This window comes from Saccostrea echinata, unplaced genomic scaffold (genome assembly GCF_033153115.1).
Source record: "Saccostrea echinata isolate AGI-Se365-2 ecotype Australia unplaced genomic scaffold, CSIRO_AGI_Sech_v1 ptg000009l, whole genome shotgun sequence".
NCBI lineage: Eukaryota > Metazoa > Mollusca > Bivalvia > Ostreida > Ostreidae > Saccostrea > Saccostrea echinata.
In genome coordinates, this window is record NW_026889758.1 from 18,899,293 (window position 1) to 18,922,452 (window position 23,160).

At 33.1% G+C, this 23,160-nt stretch overlaps 1 protein-coding gene across 4 annotated transcripts in view; it reads right to left on the minus strand.

Moving 5' to 3' along the window:
• Positions 1-6,298: 6,298 nt before the first annotated feature.
• Positions 6,299-23,160, minus strand: part of LOC133181953 (mitogen-activated protein kinase kinase kinase kinase 3-like) — a 52,511-nt gene continuing 35,649 nt past the window's right edge. For all 4 annotated transcript variants that reach the window (XM_061316613.1, XM_061316609.1, XM_061316612.1 and 1 more), the window contains 13 exons: positions 22,516-22,569; positions 22,324-22,408; positions 22,116-22,195; positions 21,548-21,608; positions 21,271-21,376; positions 20,952-21,114; positions 20,575-20,675; positions 19,456-19,538; positions 19,287-19,352; positions 16,756-16,848; positions 16,577-16,647; positions 16,265-16,320; positions 6,299-8,045 (listed from right to left, as the gene is read on the minus strand). In XM_061316613.1, coding sequence (XP_061172597.1) covers positions 7,958-8,045; positions 16,265-16,320; positions 16,577-16,647; positions 16,756-16,848; positions 19,287-19,352; positions 19,456-19,538; positions 20,575-20,675; positions 20,952-21,114; positions 21,271-21,376; positions 21,548-21,608; positions 22,116-22,195; positions 22,324-22,408; positions 22,516-22,569 — 1,107 coding nt within the window. In that variant the 3' untranslated portion in view covers positions 6,299-7,957. The remainder of the gene's footprint in view (positions 8,046-16,264; positions 16,321-16,576; positions 16,648-16,755; positions 16,849-19,286; positions 19,353-19,455; positions 19,539-20,574; positions 20,676-20,951; positions 21,115-21,270; positions 21,377-21,547; positions 21,609-22,115; positions 22,196-22,323; positions 22,409-22,515; positions 22,570-23,160) is intronic.

A 23,160-nucleotide genomic window follows, 5' to 3' on the forward strand; every position in this document is an offset into this window, starting at 1 on the left:
AACTATATAATGATAATAATGAGAAGTATTTTATTATATCTCCTAGTTTCAGATAACAGCATGTTTGTTTAAAACATACTTTTAGGATATATATTCCCTTAACTTTGTTGTGATCTTGATTTTATTTATTTATTATTTTTATTTTATTTTATTTTATTTAAATGTGAATTGCATTTGTTTTTAACTTGAACAAATGCGTTTTGCTGATTAGTTCTCATGCATTGTGGTGCATTATTGTATATATCATTCATTTATTTGAAAAAATGTTATTCACTTGCTTAAAATAATAGTTTGTCATATTTGATCTATAAATTCTTAAAATCAATCAAGGTACTTACACACTTTATACCTAGATCGACCCATTAACTAAAAAAAAAAAAATGAAATTTTAATTAAGTTTTTTAAAAATCAGATATTTATGCATTGTTTTAACATATGAAATATGATCAGCTGATAAAATACATCGGTTTTACTTTAACTATATATATATAAATAGACGCTTTTTTAAAGACTGGAGAGAGAGAGAGAGAGAGAGAGAGAGAGAGAGAGAGAGAGATTGTATATATAATTAATAGGTAAAGTACAAACGTAAAGTATTCAAGTCCCTATCTACCAGATAGGGTTCCCAGGAGTCTCGTGTGAGTGATGAGAGTGGGCCACAGTTTGCGCACCTATGAACTTCATCTAATATTCACTGCCGGATTATTCAGTATTTGATTCATTTGATTATTATTTTGATTTACTATAGTAAAGAGCAACGAACACTAAGATAAATAATTCAGATTATGGTTGCCATCTTATTTCCAGTTCAGATTGATATTGCAAGTTTATGGGTCTCATGATGTAAAATATAATACCTGTAGTTAAAATTACAGTCACTTTATAATGTAATGTTAAAGAAATATAATTGAATCAACGGGAATTAATTGTATAAAAAAACTAAATTTCAATAAATTCAAATACTTTAATACTTATTACAAATTGGTTATATTAAAATACCATTATTTCAATCGTTGTGCATAATATATGTACATGTAATTGAATTAATGCTATGAATATTTGAACAATTGCGCGCATCCCATGAATTGGTGTTAAATAATGATATCAATGTTTTAATTCATTCATTGATTTATTCTCTCAAATACCATATGAATGGTACAAGAGGTACATATATACATATTTACAATAATTATGGACGAGCAGAATTACAGGAGGACAGACAGTGTCTGTTTTTGTTGATAAATATACACAATTTTCATAAGAATGTTGGATCAGTATTTGTCATCAAATTACAGAATTTTATAATATTTGGATGTACACAGTATTTCTTTAACAGAAAATCTTTTCGAATATTACATAATACATTACATTCCAGTAGTAATGAAATTCGTCTCCAATTTGATTATTGTTACATAAATAGCACACTCTTTCATTTCTTTCAACATTATTATAATCAATTAAAAGTTTGCATGCATTTTTTTTTCAATTCATAATACCGGTATTTTCAAATATTTTACAATAGTCTCCCTTTATCAGTCACGCTAAATTGTTATTTATTTGTGTTATACATCTATACATCTCAAATTTGATAAGTATAAATTATTTTCCACATTAATTTTTAGACTAACATTTAAATTGAATAATAGCATGCTTGATACAAAGTTTTAAATCAGCATATACATGTATCAGAAATTATTTTCAGTCTACAAACTAACTCATATGTACCAAACACCTCATTGATTATGTTCAGTTTTATGGAAGTTTTACATTATATCATGTGTAAATATTATTTTTATTAGACCATGCTTTTTTTCATATTCTTTAATATTTATTTGTTTCTGTACATACTCTTGCTGTCTGTATAAACGTTTTCAGGACCACAATGTAAACTAGTTTTCTAAACTAATTGTGCTATCCTGTAGAAATAAAGGACATTATTATTATTATTATTATTATTATTATTATTATTACTTGATTCATGATCTATTGGTTTTAAAGCGCAATTTTATATGACGAATTGATTGCTTAAATTATACATATCAAAGTGTAAATTTTACATATTAAAGTGTAAATTTTACAGATTAAAGTAAAGTGTGAACTATACACATTAAAATGTAAAATTAACAGATGAAAGTGTAAATTCTACATATTAATGTGTAAATGTTTAATATTAGAGTGTAAATTTTACAGATTAAAGTAAGGAAAATAAAAAATAAGTGTCTAAATGGAACTCCGTATCAACAATATGGAGAAACTTTAGCAGTTTTGTATGGTGGCACCACTTGCCAGATAACTTTGTTCACTTCTCATCATGTCGACTTGTCAGATAATTATGCTGACTTCAGTGTTCACATGTTTAAAAATTCAACATGAAAACGTGTCCATGTTCAGTTTGTGCCACCCAGTAATATATTTTTCTTACAAGTCGACAATAGGATCTGACAAGTCGCTATAATTATCTGACAAGTCGATAAAAATATACGACAAGTCAATATATTTATCTGACAAGTTGACAAAACATCCAACAATCTGACAAGTCGACTTGTCAGAAAATTAAGTCAACTTGTCAGATATTATGATGTCAAGTAGATGTCAGTTAGTGGCATCAATAGCATTGATATTACATGTGCTCTAACCTTTGCATTGGGCGACAATGTCTTGGATTCTTATATAAGTGACCTTGCTTAAGCGGTATGTTCTAACTCTTAATTTCATACTTCAAAGGTCAAGGACACTTAGACAAAGGACAAGATTACTATTTGGCCTGTTGGTGAACATTTTATGTTTGACGACAAAGCTCTGAAATTACAAATGAGGATGATTTCACACTCCACATGATCATAATAAGCCTTTTCCCTAGAGGGCGTTTGTTATGACTTATTAATTTATAATATCCATGGCCGTAGGAACCGGGGGGGGGGGGCACGGGGGCTGTGCCCCCAATAATTTTGCCGATGTATAGATTACTATAGTAAACATAGATACTATATATGCTTGTGCCCCTCAATAAAAACGTCTGATGCCTTTTTTTTTTTTTTTTTTTTTTTGCTTTTCAAGGAATTTTTTGTAGTTGATGACCTTTTTTTTTTCTCTGCTTGTCAGGGAATTTTGGTAGTGCCTCCTCACCTGTCAACTGAAAATGTATGGCTATGCCCCCCCCCCCCCCCAACTGAATTTGCTTCCTACGGGCCTGATATATACGAGTTATGAAAGGTACATTTCAGAGATCCAGAAACTTCATTACTTCGGACGATTTGCTAGGAAACATAAGCGTCCGCATTTACGAGGCTTGATTGTACATACATATGTACGTACATGAATTTGATACTTTGATATTGACACATGCACGGATCTAGAAGGGGTCGGGACTCCCTGAAATTGACAGAGTTGGTAAATGCATATACTGAAGCAAATAAAATGACTTTAGAACCCCCCCCCCTTGCTTGTCGATTAATTTCTGGGTTGGAAATTTTTGACTGGGTGGACCCCCCTCCGGAAAATATCCTGGATCAGCGCCTGTAACATATTATCATATGAACTCTGACCCCATGTAAGATTAATATTTGGTGGAAGACTCATTATAACATTGCATAAAGCTTTCAAGCATCCTAGATAATCAGATGTGAACAAAAATTAATACAGTACATTGCAAATTTTGTTGACATACACTTTAGCCCAATCCTGAGCCCTGGGGACTCAAACTTCACTATCTGCAGAAATGTTCATACCCTGCATAGCCTTATCACCCTGCTTGGTTTTTGTGATATCCATCAGAACAGATTTTTTTTGGTAAGCTTTATATTAAAAAAAAAAAAAAACTTCTCTTTACTCCTGCACATCTAGTGGGAAATTCTAATGATCATGTAGCAGGCCAACTGTCTGCATGATTATAATACTTAAGTGTAATTCATGATTGATTTAGAATTTTGGGCCCAAAGGTTTGACCAAAAGTACAGGTTATCATGGCCGTAGGAACCGGGGGGGGGGGGGGGCAGGGGGGGCCGTGCCCCCACCCCCCCAATAATTTTGCTGACATATAGAGTACTATAGAAAATATAGATACTATATGCTTGTGCCCCCTCAATAAAAACGCCTGATGCTCTTTTTTTTGCTTGTCAAGGAATTTTTGGTAGTTGATAGTGCCCCCTCAACTGAAAATGTATGGCTGTGCCCCCCCCCCCCCCCCCAAAAAAAAAACTGAAATTGCTTCCTACGGGCCTGGTTATACTGTATGTTTAAGTGAGGCAAAGTCCTCAACAGTAAGAGTTTATAAAATGCATTAGTAAAGTTCATAGGCCTTTCATTAAATGGCTAAGAAATAGCAGTCATTGTCAACATTTTTGAAATAGGTCTGCTCTGAGAATTTTAATCTTTTATTTATCTGGAAACTAGGGGGTCAGATGCAGCATCCAAAGTAAGTATGGTAAGGGTAGGGCTTATAATTACTTAGGAATGAACTTAATCTGTACAACAATCAAGAAAATGAAGGTCAGATGAAGCATATCCAATGGTGTGTATCCCTGGGGCATCTGAAGTATATATCTAATGGTATTTATCCTTACATACATTATCCAAGATAGTTTGGCTTATAGTTGCTTGGCTATGAACTTGCTCAAAAAAAAAACCCCAACTTAAATCTGCTCACTCATGTGGAAAACCTAAGTTTGAAGTATGCATCACTAAATGCATTAACTACCTAAGTTTAATCCAGGAGCTGCTGACTAGCTGAGTACTCAAGTTGGACTTGCTTCAATAACTTTCACCTGGAGTCACCAAACCAAAGTCTAAGCCTGGAAACATGCATAGAATCATCCACCATGCAAGTCTGGTCCAGGTACTTCTTACAGTTACTTTGGAACAGACCTGTTCCCAAAGTACCTTAATCTGGGGCTGCCAACAGAAACTTTAGATGTGAGCACAGGCTCTCCTTGTCTTTGACATTTGGTTAAAAACTATTAGCTAGTGCAATGAACACTCTGGTAAAGAACATTTCTATCATCTTGATCCTTGCTATGTGTCACTAAATTCTCTTCAAGTCAGAAGGCTGAAAAGTACTGGGTTATAGTGATCAATATAAGGTTCCGTCATTCTGCTGTGAGACTATGACACCTCTGTCAATTCTTTGAAAAATAAGATTAAAAAAAAAACACAGAATGAGATTGGTATTGATTTATTTCAATGAGGCGGCAATACTTCTTCCATATATTCTATAGTTAGAACAGTCAGCCTAACAATAGAGACTCTCCAGAAATTGTGGTACATCTTGAGACTATCATTACATCACAAATCTTGTACTTTGGGTACAAAAGGCCAGCAGGAACACCTTGCATTTTTTTAATTTTGTTTTGTTTTGTTTTTTTTTGTGACATATGGTCAAAATATTACTGTGCTGCAAATAATAATTGGAAAAACCCAACAGAAAGCTCGCAGAAGCACCAATATTACAACAACAATCGACACTGACAGAGCTTAAGTATGCTCTATTATGTCTGTCATGCTAAACTTCAAAATTGTATTAATGTTTTCAAAATAAAAAAATTTTCATAATTATTCAAAAATATTGTGAACATTATGCTTTTCCTCATTATTAATAAAATGAATATTTACTATAAAGAGCAATTCTCTATAACAACTTCAACTTTTCCGTCATGTTTGTCACAGATTTTGATAAAACTTTGCTCATAATTGTAACACCAAAAACACAATTCACACAAAATTTGGTTGCTATGCGTCTAGGTTGCCACAATAACAGATGAAAAAAATGAGAAAATTTGCCATGGTAACCATGACACATAGCAACTAATTTGTGTCTGATAGAGTTGGTTGTACATTTATCAGGCATAAATTGGTTGATATGTGTCATGGTTTCCATGGCAACTTACCCTAAATTAGCATTTTTGAACATGTTCAGAGCTCCATTACTAACGTTATGCAGTTGTCTGATTCACGATAAAATTTTGGGGAAACAACTTTTTTATCACAGCGAGTTTGAAGAAATTTGCCACGGCTCCATTATAAAATACAAGTCATTTCAGAGAATGGCTCTTTAATTGTTAATCTTGGACATTACGATATAACTCTACAACAACAAACCCTGTCAAAGCACTTAATATCCCTCTGAAATTATGCATTGAAATTATTTCTTTAAAAAAACCTATATTGCACTATTTTGTCACTTGTTCAGTATTCACATGTAAAAAAAAAAACATCCATTGAATGAAGGTACACTGTACTTTGAAATCTTACCATTTGACAGTACCCTGTAGAAAACTTTTCCTACCCCCCCCCCCCCCCCAATTTTGACTTCAGTTATTATAGATGTTCATTGTGCATGTACAAGCATTTTGTTAAAAATATCTATCAACTTCATGATCAAACAGATCCCTAAATTTCCTCATCTTGAAAACATCCATCTCCATAAATAAAAACATTTTTGTAGAAATTGTGTAATCATATTACAAACAAAAACACTTATTTTTCAAAATTTCAGTGCAATTTCTAAGTATTGTCAGATCACAGTATAAATGTAAGCTTACACTTCACCTGCTTGTCTCCAGGAATGTGCATCATTTCACTGGCCTTGGGGATTAGTAACTAATATGGTTAACTGGCATGGCTTATGACAAAAATTAATTCTGGTTCATTAGAATACTTCCAAGTATAGTAATGTTGCTGATTTTACATGTATTTACAGTTAGATATGATGATTCACATATATATTTCAGTGTGATGTTCTATAAATAGAGTCCATGACAGCATATTTTGCTAAGAATTTTTGCCTAACATTTGGAGAAACACTCACGCTCATATAGTTTACCATGCAATGAATTTTTTTTTTAAAAATTCCATCAAACTGCATGACTATAAGTGAGAACATATTCAAAATAATGCATTACTGCACAATTTTCAAGTGTTTGGGTAATGCCCATTTAAATTATTCATAACTTCACAAAGTGAGTATACCAAGGTGTTATATAATAAATTTGGCACCTAAATTTTTACTTAATAAAACTGACTTGTTTGCAAAGAGATTACAAAAGTCAACATTTTTTTTGCCAATATTAAAACACATCTCACAAAAAAATAGCTTTGATCAAATCATATGGAACAAAAATAATTCCTCTATCTTTTCACTCTCAAAGATTCATGTCTAAAAATATTACATTAAAAAGATAGGAGAGGATGAATAATTCCATATCAAACACCAGAAAACAGTTCATGTGTTCAGAATGTGGATTTCAAAATTGAAATTACAATAATTTAGTTATAATACTGTTAAAGACAATAGTTGACAAGTATATTTCAATATATACAGAATCTTAAGTCTATTGATAGACCTCAGTACATAATTTGATATATTCCAAATATTTACAGGACTCAATGACATTCCCAAATAGGTAAAACAGTCCAGTAAATAAATCTAAGCTAATGACTTTATGCTGTATGGTTTTACAAATAATTTATTAGCAGTTTTGAGATGTGTGCTTTCAAAAAAAAATCTCTTTTCTTATTTGTTAAACACTAGACAGAGTGCATGAAATATATATAAAAAAAATCTGAAATAAAAATATTATATAAATGTACAATGTTTACAGAAGGAAAAGATCACAGATTAAACCAAGTGATAAACTGTACAATAAGTACCCGGTACACTAGGATATGAGAAATGTAGATTGGAACATGTATTTCAAGCTGTATTCTGTTAGAATTGATGAATACTTTTTGGAGCTTGCTGGTTAAACAAGGGTTGCGTTGTGAAAATTGTGAAAATAATATAATCAACCCTGATGGTCATGTGAGCAAACATTAAAAGGAATTTGAATGATTCTGGGTCATTCTGAATTTGATTTTCTATGGTCTCAAATGGAATTTACAAGTAGTAGATGCAGCAAATTTCCCATCTGGAAATGAAGCTTCTTGATCAGCAAGTATCATCACCATAAAACAGTCATTTAAATCAGAAATTGTTTTCATGGCCAGCTAGGACGTAGAGATTAGATTCAGCACTGGGACTGTCTGTTGGCCTACTTTCAAGAAGAATGACTCTGAAAGAAAAATAAAAAGAATTTAATCTAATAAAATAACAAACAGGAAAGTATATTAATTTTGTATAAGCGAGAGGGGGGGGGGGGGGGGGTTAATATTAAGTTAATATTCACAGAAATACAAATTGAGAGAATTATGATCAGAAAACCTCATTTGGATCTTTTGCTCCCTTTGCTTAGGTAAGCAAAATAAAAGACAGATTGGCAACATTTACATTCAATTGTAGAGACACAAGATATACAACAGATATGCCTATGGCTCTGTGTACTTAAACAGGTTGGATATACTGCTAAAATAGTGGTAGGGTATATTACTATAGTGAGAATTCCTCTTAATTATCAGCTGTAAAATATATCCTCAATCTCAGCATATATCATACTGGCTGTTAAAGAAAAAAAAAATTAAATATTAAATTATTTTTTTGGAAAGGGAACCCAACTAGGTTACGTTGCCTAAACAATTCATCTGCTTTCCTGCCATATTTGACTCAACTTCCTCCTTTTTGGAAAATTTCTAGATCTGAGCCTGGCGTTTTAGGACCCCCCCCACCCCCCCCCCCCCCATTATGTACAACACCCTTCCTGAATTACAGTGGTACTAGTTAATTTAGCATGCTGTTTGATTTGCACATTGTGATGGAAATAAAATTATTATCAACACAACACATTAAAAATGCATTTCGTTTCTGCATAAAATAGATCTACGTACACAATAATAGGCTATAAACAAAATATTTAAAGGTATTCATGAACAGTCAAAATTAGGTGGTCAAATTTACACCTTGACTTACTTGACTTATTCCTGTTCGCTCCTTGGGGAGCATAGGGCCGCTGAGGAGCATAGGAATTTTCACTAGCCTTCCCTATTAGCAAAATATTAGGTCTCAAAAAATGCCTCCCCTCCAATACTATGCGCCTGATTCATACTCATGTAAATGCTCAACAATAAAAATTTACATGCATTTTTTCTGTGTAGGGTGCAACTGTTCTTTGTGTTAGAACAAAGTCATTCAGGTGTGTAAATGGTTAAATGTTCAAAAACTGTGAATGTCAACCACATACACTGTACATGTATAATTACTTCTTCCTTCTGACATCACAATTATTCATCAAATAGTCCCCACTGCCTCACCTTGTTCAAATATCTTTAAAACAGTTGAGATCCCCACATCTAAACCATACAGATTCTTGCTGCACATATCAAGATGCATGAAGTATTCTTATATGTAAGTGCCCTTGGGTCATCTCCATCCCCCTCATTTAATGACTGTTCAAATATCTTTAAAATGGTTGAGATCCCCACCCCTAAACACCAAATGTCAAGATGCATTGAGTATTCTGTTGGTCAAGTGCCCTGGGGTCATCTCAACCTACCTTATTTTCTGACTGTTCAAAAAGATATCTTTAAAAAGGTAGTGATCCCCACACTTAAATCATATATATTCTTGCTGCACACATGAAAAAAAAATATGAAAGCTCTGTCTCTTCTGGAGCAAAAGTTATGGCCAAAGTTCAAATTTGAGGTGAGCAGGTCAAACATCTAGGTCAAGGTCATGAATTCAAATATGATAGTTCTTTCTGAAAGGTGTTGTCACAAGTAATGTACATGTCAAATATGAACATCTATCTTCTCTAATTCAAAAGTTATCACCAATGTTAAAATTATTGAAAAGTAGGTCATACTTCAAGGTCAAGCTCATGAGGTCAAAATTCATTGTACATTTGGAAAGGTCTTGTCACAGGTAATGTACATGAACACTACGAAAGCCCAATCTTTTCTCATTCAAAAGTTGTGTCAGACCCAGGTTAAAGCTTTTGTGACAGACGTACAGCTAGACAGACAAGTGATATTTACTGTCCCCTACCTTTCACTAAAATGGGGGACAACAACTGTTAGCAAACTAAATACCAAAAGGTATAAAAAGTTTTAAAAAGTGGGTATGGTGCCAAACTGTGTGTGAAATGTATAGGGAGATTATTTTTTGAGAAACTCATTACATTATATTTTTGATGTAACAGTGCTGTTAAGTTTGTTCTGTGGTAATAAAATCCATTGAGCACCAGGTAATTTTGTAGGTTGTTTTTCGACCCCAACCAGTCTAAGACATGAAAATGAGATTTCTGAAACCTTACTGAACATCTACACCATAAATCACCTTCCAAAAGATGATTTGGCTACTGTTTGTAAAATGCAAGAAGAGTTCTAGGAACCAGGTTTTTGTAGAAAAGAACATTGGTTTTCAACATTTGGTCCCCAGACTGAAAATGTTAATTCCGAATCCATTTTGTACATCTTCATGACACCAATAATCATCATCCAAAAGATGATTTGGCCAGACTGAGTGCATAACATGTAAGAGTTCTGGGATCCAGGTTTTTGTAGAAAAATGACTTAAACCTTTTTAACTCCCATGTGGCTCCCAGGATGAAAATGAAAACTCTGAAACCTTATTGCAAATCTACAGGACACTACCTAAAAAAGATAACCTAAAAAATAAATAAAAGAGGAGTTTGAGGACGAAGAAGAGTGTCAAATTGATGGAGCAATCAGGATAACAACATAGCAACACTTTCTTCAAAGACACAGACTGACAGAGTATGAATTCTAAATGCCCTTGTATTACGTATTATCAGGTCTGACAAATTTGACTGACCTCTGATGATGATTTCCCATGTAATTTTCAGAACCTAATCCATTGTACTTTTGTCATTGTGAATAATAGAAATACACAACCTTGTCTATAGAAACTATTGTTGTGTGGGAATCTTACAGACACTGAAAAAGCAGGCAATAAGAAAAAAAGTGACTGTGTAGAAAACACCTTTTCTTCTTATGATAAACCAACCTTTGAATGAAAGTAGTGTGTATTATTGATGCTCTTGATTGTACTTAGCTGGTATTTCAGCATGATTCAGATGTGAAAAGGAAAAAAAAATTACATACTCATTGCTAATTCAATAACCTAGGTGTCATAAATTGTCATAGCAATATATTTGTCAAATTACATCATCAATAATTGATGCTACAACCTAAAGCACTTTTAAAGCAACCAGAATACAACTCCAATGTGTTTTGTTTATCTTGAGACAAATTTCATGATCATATTTCCTAATAACTATCAATTATTTCAAATGCCCAATCCATCACTAAGATAAACGAAAATAAAACAGAAATTGAAGCCTGTAACTTTTTTTCTCATCAGGTAAATGACCTAGGAAGTATGCAGATAATGAAAATTTGATGAGACCAGCTGAGAAAACAAACACTCTGAAAACCTTGATAAACAGCTGTTCCTTTGATTGTCATAGCAACAATGTCAACTCTCTTGATCTGAATGGGACAGCTTGGCCAACATCAAATTGAGAACAAGAGACTTCTACCAGGGGAAATTTCTTGATAAGCAAATACCAAGAGGTTCTTCTTTCAGTTCCCTGATGCTATAATCAGGAGTTAGGACCTTCCCAAGAGTGAAAAACTAGAATCAGATTACCTAATCTAATGCCACTACAATGTCTGGCATGCAAATCTAATACCCACCCAATCAGAAAATAAAGCTCCATTATAAAAAAATAGCACTCCATCAGCTGTTGTGGTTTCCATAGGTTACATCAAAACAATGACACAGCTAAATTATAAAGCCATATTCTCATTTAATAAAATAGTATTCAGGGGGGTAATGATGCAAATAAAAAAAAATATCTGATGTGTTTTTGATAATGATTAGTGAGTATTGATCTATTCACACTAAAGGCGTCCCACTTCAGGATGCTTAATATGCTTAGATCAGTAATGGGTGACATGCATTCTTGTTATTAAAGCATAGTTTCTCCCATACCTCGCAGCATAACAATGTAATCAACAGTATTTTATGGTTTACTTGCATCATACTTCCAAGCAATGATTAAGCAAAAAGAATCCATTTATCACCTTCACTAGTGCAGTTACGTATTTCAAACAGGATCAGTCTATGATCAGTGTAACGGGAAGTTTTTTTTTCCTTCTGAAATTTATATCAAAACTTTTTTAAAACATCTAGCACTTTGTTAAGCCCTGTATAATGTTGTAACTTACAGCAAATATTCTGGAAAACATGCGCTTCCTATGCTATCATTTAAGAATAAAATACACTGTACATCCTGAAAATTGAGGGTTGTATGAATGCTCTGTGTGGTTTAATTATCAGACACTGACTTATCTTTGGTCATGTGGACACATCTAGGAAAGTTAAGAAAATATCACTTCAAGCAGTGAAGGATCCCACAGCATGACTTGACCTTTCAAACTTGACCTTCAGACAAGCAACCCTAAAACTGATGTCTCTCTATCCTTTTCCTTTGTTGTAAAAATCTTTTATTGAAACATACTTTAACTTTCACATAACTTATATAAACTACCTATAGTTAATAATATGAAGTCTATATGTTGAAACTGAAGTCCCTGTAGAGACAATTGCTCTACTGATATAAATACATGTATGTCTATAATTTTTTTCCCCTTGTCTTTGAAAAGCACACAGTCTTTATCTAAGAGCATGTAAAATAATGTTCGCAGTGCCTAGGATATGTGAAAGATATATATTTCAGTAGTTATAACAGACTAAACTGTGTTCATTGAAATTATAATTTAAACACAGGGAATGGTGTGTAACAGGAAAAGAAAAATTGTTGGACCAGGAACTGGACCTGGGATCCCTACATCACTAGTCAGGCACTCTACCAACTGCATGAGCTATCCAGGCTGATATCCATTGCCCCAACTATGCATTACAAGTGTATGAAGAAACAATTATATTGATTCAAGTCAATACAGTGACAAACCTTTCAGTTCCAAAGAAAAAAAAATGTTTTGAAGTTGTACCTTTGTGTACGCAATTTTTGAAATCAGACAAAACAGTAGAAAAAGCATTATGGATGTTTACTAACGGACACAGAGACAACCAAAAATGAATCACCATCATGTAAGTTCTCATGGTCACTGAATGTAAAATTGCTTGATATAGTCTGGAATTCCTCATGGACAATATTTTTGTAAGCTTGGGAGACCAGGTCTTCCAACAATCTGTTGGAATTTCCATGGGCAAAAATTGTGCTCCTTTATTAGCCAACTTGTTTTTGTATTCATATAAAGCATACTATATCTAAAAACTTCTACATGAGAATAAGAAAAATCTTGCTTTGGCTTAATTTCAATTCAAAATTTAGATATATCCATAATGTTTTATCTAGTATCAATGTACCTTCAAACTGATTTAGTACAAAAGAGCATTTTCTGTGTAGGATTTTTAAATCAAGGAAGTTTATTTACAAATAAGTGGACGTTACAGAGGTTTCAAAAGTTTTGTTTAAAGTCAGCATTTCTGAAATTCTATGGTCCTTACATATACTATGTTTGTAAATACAAGCTATTGTTGGGTATAGTTTTAAATCAACTGTCATGCCATTCTTTTAAAATAATTCTGACTACAGATTACTTCAGTGTGACCCATCAACATGGGATGCTTACCACTCCTTGACACCTGATCCACTTCTGGTGTTTCATCTGTCCATGTTTTTTGTCCTACTCATGATTTGTATTGTTATTGGATTTATGAAATAAATCATTGTTATCATTTTTTTTCCAACCATAGTCTAAAATAATCAGAGTACCTGGTAGTTGCATCCTAATAAATAGACATATCAACAATCTATAACCCTTTGCCAAAGATTCAGATTAGCTTCTCTGATTAAAGTTTGTTGGTGATTGTCATCTGCAGGTGTCATAACAGTATTTCATTTAAGGTATCCGACCCACATTAGCCTTGGATTCAGTGAATCTGAATGTATAACAGATATATATTGGCTGAATACTCAGTACATGTAGACATAATCTTCATGTTTTAGTATCAATATGTAAGAGCGGAATATGTCCTAATTTTTGACCTTGTCCTGTCCTTGAAGAGTTATCCCCCTTTGCTTTTAATCAATAAAAATCAATTCTAAAAAAAATCTATCTGGTAAAACTTTAGTTTTCAATCGCTTTTCTATTCCTTATAATTAAATACATCTTTCCACCATAGCATTTTTTGATATTCTTAGTATTTAAATTTTTATTTTCAAAAATTTGCTTGTCCCCATAGACATCAATGCAATCTTCATTAATTAATTACTGCTTAGGTAATTATACTTTTGAAAATTTCTCTTGGTAAATCCTTTACTACTCTAAAATGCTTTGAATTAATTTCAAAGTATTTAATACAGGATGGATATTTAAGGTTAGAAAATAAGGTCCTAATATGGGTCGGATACCTTAAGGTTCATATCAAAACAAGGATGATACAAAATAATTCCTGAATTTCCCCCTCTAATTTGGACATTTCTGCACCAGACAGAAACTGAATTTTTTATGAGGTGATAAAAGTATTAGTAATCTTTCTGATTTAATCTTCAATCTCCAAAACAAAGATGGTATACCAATGATTGAACTATGAACAAAAACCCACACTGCAAGAAAAGCTTGAAAATTTGTAAACACGGCATACAGAGTTATCCCTCTTTAACAAGAAAAAGGCTACTTCAGATCATGATCATCAAAGCACATGTAATCATCAATTTACAAACAATTACCAGTAAATGATTCATTTGTTTTGTCTGTAAAAAAAATACTGCAATAAAAACACAACCTTAGACTGTCAGAAGTTCAAGGGCTTATGAAAATACTTATTTCAAGCACAGCCAATCACACCAGTGTCATGAATTTGATCACTGCAAAATATTTTGCTGTCAATATTACATGCCCTCACCCCCCTTTAAATTAAAAAAAAACATAGGTTATCAAAGATTACAAAACCCACTTCAACAAAAGTTATCTTTAAGTAAGGCAAAGTCCCACACTAAACTAATAATCTAGTAGTGTGCATCCCTAAATGCAACATTTATGCAATTTTGGTCTGATAGGGCTTGCAATTACTTGGGAATGGACTTATCTAAAAACTTTAAACCATTCACTCATCAAGAAAATGTGCAAGTCAAATCCAGCATCTGAAGCAAGTTTGAGAGTGTTCATCCCCATCATCCATACAAGTTTGGTAGGGCTTGAAGTTACATTGAAATGAGTCTGTTCCAAAAACTTAAAGTCCAGCATCTGAAGCAACTCTGGTAGTGGGTCTCCCTTGATGCATCATCAAGTGGATCTCCCTTGATGCATCATTCTTGTAAGTTTGGTTCATATAGGCCTTAAAGTTTCTTGATAATGAACTTGATCCAAAGACTTTAAACTAGCACACATCTAGATAATGTAGGTCAAATCCAGCATATGAAGCAATTCTGGTAGTGCGCATCCCTTGATGCATCATCTGTTCAAGTTAGGTTCAGGTAGGTGTTATAGTTTCTTGGTAATGGACCTGCTCCAAAAACTTTAACCTCTGGAAAATATAGGTCAAATCCCACATCCAAAGCAACTCTGGTAGTGTGCATCAATAAATTAACTTCAGTACAAAGTTGGTCAACAAAGGGCTAATGGTTACTTTAGCATGAACCTGCTCTAAAAACTTTAACTTGGTAACTCCTCTGGAAAATGTAAGTCAGATCAAGTATTTGAAGCAAGCCTGGTAGTGTGCAACCTTAGATGTATCATCCATGCAAGTTTAGTCAATATATAGCTTATAGTTACTTGGAAATGAGACCCAAAAACTTTAACCCGGCCAAAAACATTAACCTGGCTGAAAATGAACCTGTTTAAAAAACATTGACCTGGTCATTCTTTAGCTGAAATTGCAGCATCTGAAACCTTAACTGGTACAATGAAACATATTAGAAGCATGCCTATGCTTCTGATTAATATATGGCATAAAAGTACTTGAAAACAAATCTGCTCCAAAAACTTTAACCTGGGATGCGGATGTAGGGTATTACATAAGCTCCCCCCAAATTTGTTGAGGTGAGCTAAAAAGTAAACCAGGAGTATGTATTATTATTTTGTCTGCAATAGATCAACCACTCACTCACTATTCTGCAGTGAAATAACAAGGTGTAATGGAGTGGGTTAAAATATTATGGCCACAAAATACTGAACCCCCCCCCCCCCCTTCTAAGTGACATTGAAGTTCAATTGTAAGACATATACATGTATACATTCATATATATTAAACTTCAAGATTTTTCTGCTTTCTTGCCAATCTTAGTACACAAAGAAATAAATGCAGACAAAATATTTTCTATTTATCTATTACAGTTAAACTTGCCTGTCTGAGCCCAGTAACCGGAAATTTCGGGTTCTATCACATATTTCTTGCGTAACCTATAAAATGAAAACATTAATTTTAGCTTATGCTAGTGAAAAGTTTTTTGTTTTTTTTTTTTAATTAAGTGAAAGTTTAGATTTTTTTCCCCAAAAGATTTTTTCCCTCTAGAATCTTTCATAATATATTGGACTGAAACACTCTTACAATATGTAATCATGAAATTTTTTCTATAATTTTGAAGGTATAAACTTCAGTGAGTTGTGTCCATATCCCTTTAAAAATTCAGGATAAACAAAGAGGCTTAGAACTTACTTCATTGGCTTTAAAGCTTCGACCTTGCATTCCATGTTTATGAAATGCTAAAACACTATCTTGTAAACACACTGCAAGGGAAAAAACATTATTATGGACATCAGCTTTACTCTGAATGAAGTAAAAATGAAAAATTTAAAATACATGAATATCACAGTATTTTGGAAGTCCAAGCTTACCTAAAGATTCCACCTTGAAGTCAAAGTGAAGTTCTGAGGACTGCTTTTTACTCGATTTTAATTTTCCCTTAATATTCACTACCTTCACATACCCTGAAATTATATCAAGTAATCTTTTTGATTTATGAAATGCATTATTAAGGTATTCAATGTATAATGAAGGGATCTTGCACAATTTTGAATCATTTCAAAATACCGTAGTTAAAAATTCATTGCTAAATAATGATGAAAGAGAAATGAACCAAATTCACATGTCTGATAGCATGTAAGAAGGCGGTTATTTTGCACTTCAAAAGTCTTTAAAGAGCTATCTGCCCTTGATGAAAAGAAGAAAATTTTAATTTTGTCAAAATATCTGTGGTAAATAATTCATTTTATTTCACAGTTTAGTAAAGAGATAATTTGTGCATATTTATTAATCAAAAGATTTATATGAAATTCACTTTATACAATATCTTAATAACATATGTACTGCATATAGACTTCAATGTAAAATTCAAGGTGCAATTAATTGGACAATAATCAAAATTTTGTAAATTCCTCTGGTGGAGTATTTTTATTTGATAACAACTTCAAAATGCTACCATGAAGTTGTTATTTGATAACAATTTCAAAATGCTACCGCATTTATGCGGTACGAAATATGGTTGTTATACATTGAATACTTTAAGCTTATATCGTACATGTTAACTCTTCAAACCTGTTTTCTGTATTTCTTAATTATCTCCTTTCGGAAAGGAGCAGACCTTGTTTGAACAATTTGAAATTCCCATCACTAAAAGATGCTTTAAAGCACTGAGTATATATACTCACTATTGTAACAGACTAATAACAAGGGAATAGCAAACTGAGTATATTTTAGTAATGCTCTAATTCTTGGCCAAATTATTCGAGTATAACCTGGTTTGGGTCAGTTTACGCTTTAAAATCCACAAAGCGGATTATAAAACAGCATAAACTGACCCAAACCAGGTTATACTCGAATAATTTGGCCAAGAATTAGAGTCATTCCTTATAATTTAATTTTAAAATCATTAAATAACTATGGGTGTAAAATTTCGTTGCTTTTTATTGGTTCAAATTTGCCGCTCAATAATACAACCGTAGTAACGGAAGTAACGGAAGTGATGGGAAGTGAGGGGAGGTAAAAACTGATACATAGGCCTAGCAGCCTTCTTGTTTGTTTACATGTGGTAAGATCGAATTATTGTTTGAAGTTAAAGGTATATTTATTAAATCTGGAATTTTCCATGAATCCCGAGGACTGGAAATGAGAGGATTGTATGGATACAGATGATTCAGCTGGTTGTCAGGGGGGTGTGTCCCCATACCAAACCAGGTTATACAGAAATAATTTGTGTTCCTTTTTGGATATTGACCAATCAGAGGCTAGAATACAAACAAAATTAAATTATATACTCATGATCGTAACAGACTAATAACAACGCGGGTATGTTAAGGTTACACCCAGATACCCTACATGCCTATACAGACTAATAACAATGTGGGTATGTTAAGGTTACACCCAGATACCCTACATGCCTATACAATATGACGTCACAGTAAGCTATATGACGTGAACTTTAGAGATAATGATTTCTTCATATCTGTATTTAAAGTTTAATTTCAGGTCCAAGGAATAATTTAAATCATTCAAAAACATAATAGAAACTAAATCTTGTAGTTTTTGGGTGGTACAAATAGCTAAGTATCTATCGCAGGGGTTAAATACCAAACCTAACATAACTACTGATCAAATATTTGCCGAGTGAATCATAACAAGACGAGAATTCATGTAAACAAATATATGAAATGGGAGTTTTAAAGCATATACCGTGAATGTCTTGTGTGACTCATAAGGAATTAAAGATTAAGAATCAGGTACGCTAATTTATTCTTATCATGTTTTCTTCAAATGAACACAGGCAGTGATTTGAAATCCCGATCAGTCTTTCCTCTGTCGTTCTCTAACAACAAAAATGCAAAAGTTCAACACTATGCCGCATAGTTTGAAACATAATTTTTGTTTGTATCGAAAGCTTGTATTCTATAATACTTGGAAAGTGCTGCTAGAATCGTGTGGTTAACATGAATTGATGACAATTCCTTGATTGTATGTACAAAATGTAAAAATTTTGGTAAGGTTTCATGCGAAACTTAGGAATAATTTTTTCTGTGTCGGGAGAGTAGGATTCTAGCAGCACTTTTTATGACACGGTGATGTTTTTACATAATTATTTTCACAAAAAGAAATGAATTATCCCCGGGGTACTGTTGAACTTTTCACCTTTTCCTTAAGGCAATTTTTCTATTTATAGATGTCACGTGATGACGTCGTAATGGAGTGCTTCTTTTAGCCTAAGACTCAATGACGTCTATACAATGGATATTAATAGTAAATGTTTTATCTATGGCTTTCCCGATTTATCAATGTTAAATTTTACGAAAAAAGTCTAACTTCACCGAAAAATATCTGGGCACTGCCTTAACATACCTGCGAAGGGAATGGCAAACTGAGTATATATACTCACTATCATAACAGACTAGAATGGTCTCTTTCTCCAATTGTGTAACATTCACCACTGGAAGCAGCTCCTCTAAAATAAGAAAACTTGTGTTATTCAGAGCTAAGATACCTATTATGAGCAATTTTTACTTAATGTCAAATAAATTACTGAAATGGGAAACACATGGACTTACCATTGTCATTTTGCTCAGTAAACCATAAGGAGCTGGAATTAAGGTTCATGATGTCAAACTTTAACTGGTTGATTTCTGTTGAGCTGGAAAAATAAAAGCCAAACTGCCATGCTACACATCATATCAAAAATCATGTTCTAACAAGATGAAGTACTCAAAAATCATGTTCTAACAAGATGAAATACTTGTCAGTGTTTTCACCAAAAATTCTTTTATCATTAAACAAGAGGCCCAAGGGCCTTAACAGTCTCCTAAGTAAAATACCAACCTTGTAAAGAATCCGTGGAATGGAAATTTTATACTTATATAAAAAAACAAAACAAAATAAATTGATTGATGAAGGCATTTTGCTCAAAACCAAGAGGAATAGAGAGATTGGTGATCAACAAAATAGTTAGTCTGGATATAATCAGCAACAACCCAGCATAATTCTTTGATTTGATTTACCTATCAATGACATTATTTACAGTGATTAATCATCAAAGGTGAATAACAAAGGGGAATAACTTCACTGAAAGCAGAGTGAAAAGAATGGAGGTGTCCAAAGCGGGGACAGTCCTCCGCTCTGAGAAAAGAACTTTTAATTGTTAAAGTTCAGGAAAAGTTATATTTTTCAAAAATTGAACGTGAAAAGTTATATTTTTCAAAAATTGAATGTGAAAAGTTATATTTTTCAAAAATTGTACGTGAAAAGTTATATTTTTCTAAAATTGTACGTGAAAAGTTATATTTTTCAAAAATTGTACGGTCAATATCATCCTTTACACATTTGCTTCCTTTATTTTACTGAATAACTTATTGATAAAAATTTTATTTGTTGAAATTGGTTTAGCAGTTCCAGAGAAGAGGCTGAAAATGCTCAAATGTTAACATTTGACGTACAGCAACTGACAAAAACAGATAGCAATTGGTCACTCGAGTGACTCAGGTAACTTAAAAACTGATGCATATACAATCTATTTTGAAGAGTTTTAGTATTAATAAAATATGAATAATAAATGCTATGGACTTTATCTGCATTTCATTAAATTACTGATACTACTGTACACAGTTTCAGGGAAAAATAATTTGATCTGAGGAATGAGTACATGCACTATTAGGTTGATATCTCTATCCTACCTTTGTCGGACCCCCATACAGACCATGGGGTACTCTAATTCAGGGGAAATAAACATCTCAAACACCGAGGGCTGAGGTGGCATACTGTCTAAGTCAAAAGTCTGAAAAGAAATCAAGGATCTTTATTCTACATGCAATGAATACACTGTTACATGATTATTCTGTATACATGTTCATATCATGCACTTTAATTTCATTCATTAAAATTTGCTATAGACATATTCTCAGATAATTATCTATATCCTAATTTCCTTAGAGCATGTGTTAATGAATTATTTTCTACCAGCTGGTACATAAAGCAAGGAGAACCTGAAATCTTTGACACATACAATGATACCTGAATTGTGAATAAAGAATAAGAGATGACAGTGACTGACCTTGAGAAGCATGAACTTATTGAGAGGGTCGTACCACTGCATGAGGATAATGCCGTGTGGTAAGGCACCACACAGGTACCGGTATCCATTATAAGGGTTCCTCCCCACACAACAGCGAGTGCACCCTTTTGTGTCAGGAACTTTTGTAGTGTGGTTAAACTTCCTACAACACATTGTTATAGACATTTACACTTTCTAATTGATTGAACACTAAAATGAGCCAATATCAAGTGAACATCATGATGTGTTACTTTTTTGCTTTTTAAATCCTTATCTAATTCTTCCTTTTTTCAAAACAAGGCAGATATATGGAACAGACCTTGGAATTAATTTCTCTGGAATCTTGTTCATAGGGAGAGACAGTCTATTTGCTTGCTTGCCGTGAAGCATTTTCAGGTCGTGTCTAAACAGACAGGTTGTTTTCCCTACAACAGAAATCAGCTAAGTATAATACTTTTGTTCTAAACAGTCCAGTGAGTTTTTTCTCATAACATACACATACTACCTTTTTTTCTGTTTTATTTAAACACATATGATTAATTGAATTAATACCTCCCCCACCCCAGAAATAACACTTATCATTTCTTTATACTAACCTGATAGAGTCATGAGAACATCTTTTATCACATACACCCACATACACCTCCTTGCATGAAGCTGTGAATATGAAAGTATCAAAATGCTTTAAAATGTGTGCACAGTAAAACCTCATTATCTCGAACTCAAGGGGACTGAGAAAAAACTTTGAGATATCCGAGGATTCGAGATATCGGTAAAATACTTAAAGAATAAGTGGTAGGGACTTCCAAATCACTTCGACATATCAGTGGTATTCAGTTTAGCAGTTCTTGAGCAGTATTTCTGATCTTCTTAATTATTTCCCCTTCGAAAGGAGGGTGGACCCTAATTTAAAGAAATTGCAATTCCCTTTAACAGTGGATTTTTTTTTGGGGGGGGGGGGGGGGGGCATGTTTGGTAAAAGTTGGCCCAGTGGATCTTGAGATGTTGAAATTGTGAAAAGGACTACATACAAATTGACGATGAATAAACTATGAAAGAAAATCTCATTCAGCTGAACTAAAAATTGTCATCTTTTTGTTTTCACTTCTCTTTCAAACATGGACTTGATGGACATATATGGTAATACAAGTAAAAGTTACTCACCAGTTCCAGACTGGATTCATGTATCTCATTGAGGTTCAGAGTATACAACCCCTCATTGGCACCAATTAGTATATGCTGATCTGGAGACAGATAGTTCAGGTATATTCAGTAAGTGGGATAGAGTATCATTTATCTACTGAATTAGATCAACAAACATGTATTTTAAAAGCACAAAACATATTAACACTGATATATAAATCTGTGTTACCTCTTGTGTCTGGATGTACCCAGCTAGCTGTACAGTTGATTTGCAATGGACAGCCATTGAACACTTTAGAAAAGCAAGCTCCCATCTATATAAGGGAAAAAAATTATTGAATATTCCTTTCCTAGTACATCTGATGCTTAAGTAATTAGAGTTTGCTACTTGGTCTTTAAGTCATCTCCTTTGAAAACTTACATGGACTTTAGGGGTGGGTGGGAGCCCATTACTGACTGGCCTGTCTGGTTTATTCTGAAACACAAATCCTATTATTTTTAAGTTTGCTGACTTCAAAAATAACATACCGTATATACTCGACTATAAGTCGGTTTATTGGGAATTAAACTTTGGTCCAAAAACCCTTGTCCGACTTACAGGCGAGGTATAAAAATATTGGTATTATAGCGGGTCAATCCCTTTACTGTAAGCTTAAAAAATACAACCAAATTATAGGTGGACCGACTTATAGGCGAGTATATACGGTATATGTTTAAGCTCGGAAGAAAACTGAAATTTTGATCTATCTAATTTAGCAGTAATAGTAAAGAAATTATGGTAAAAAATGAAAATAAAATGAGGCATATTTTCAGAATTACAATGCACATGTTTAGCAGTGGCATAACTTAATATCAAGTTCACTAAGCTTGCATGAGGTCATTCTTGTCCAGAATTCAGGAATATGACTACATAATGATAATAATAGTTCCCAATCATAATGATTGTAAAAGAAGTATCAAAGCTTCAAGGTAATCTCATATGAAGTTTGTTAAGTTCATATAAAAGGTATATATTGCAAGATAATTAAAAAATAAAGAATACACTGAAGTGAACAACTGAATGGGC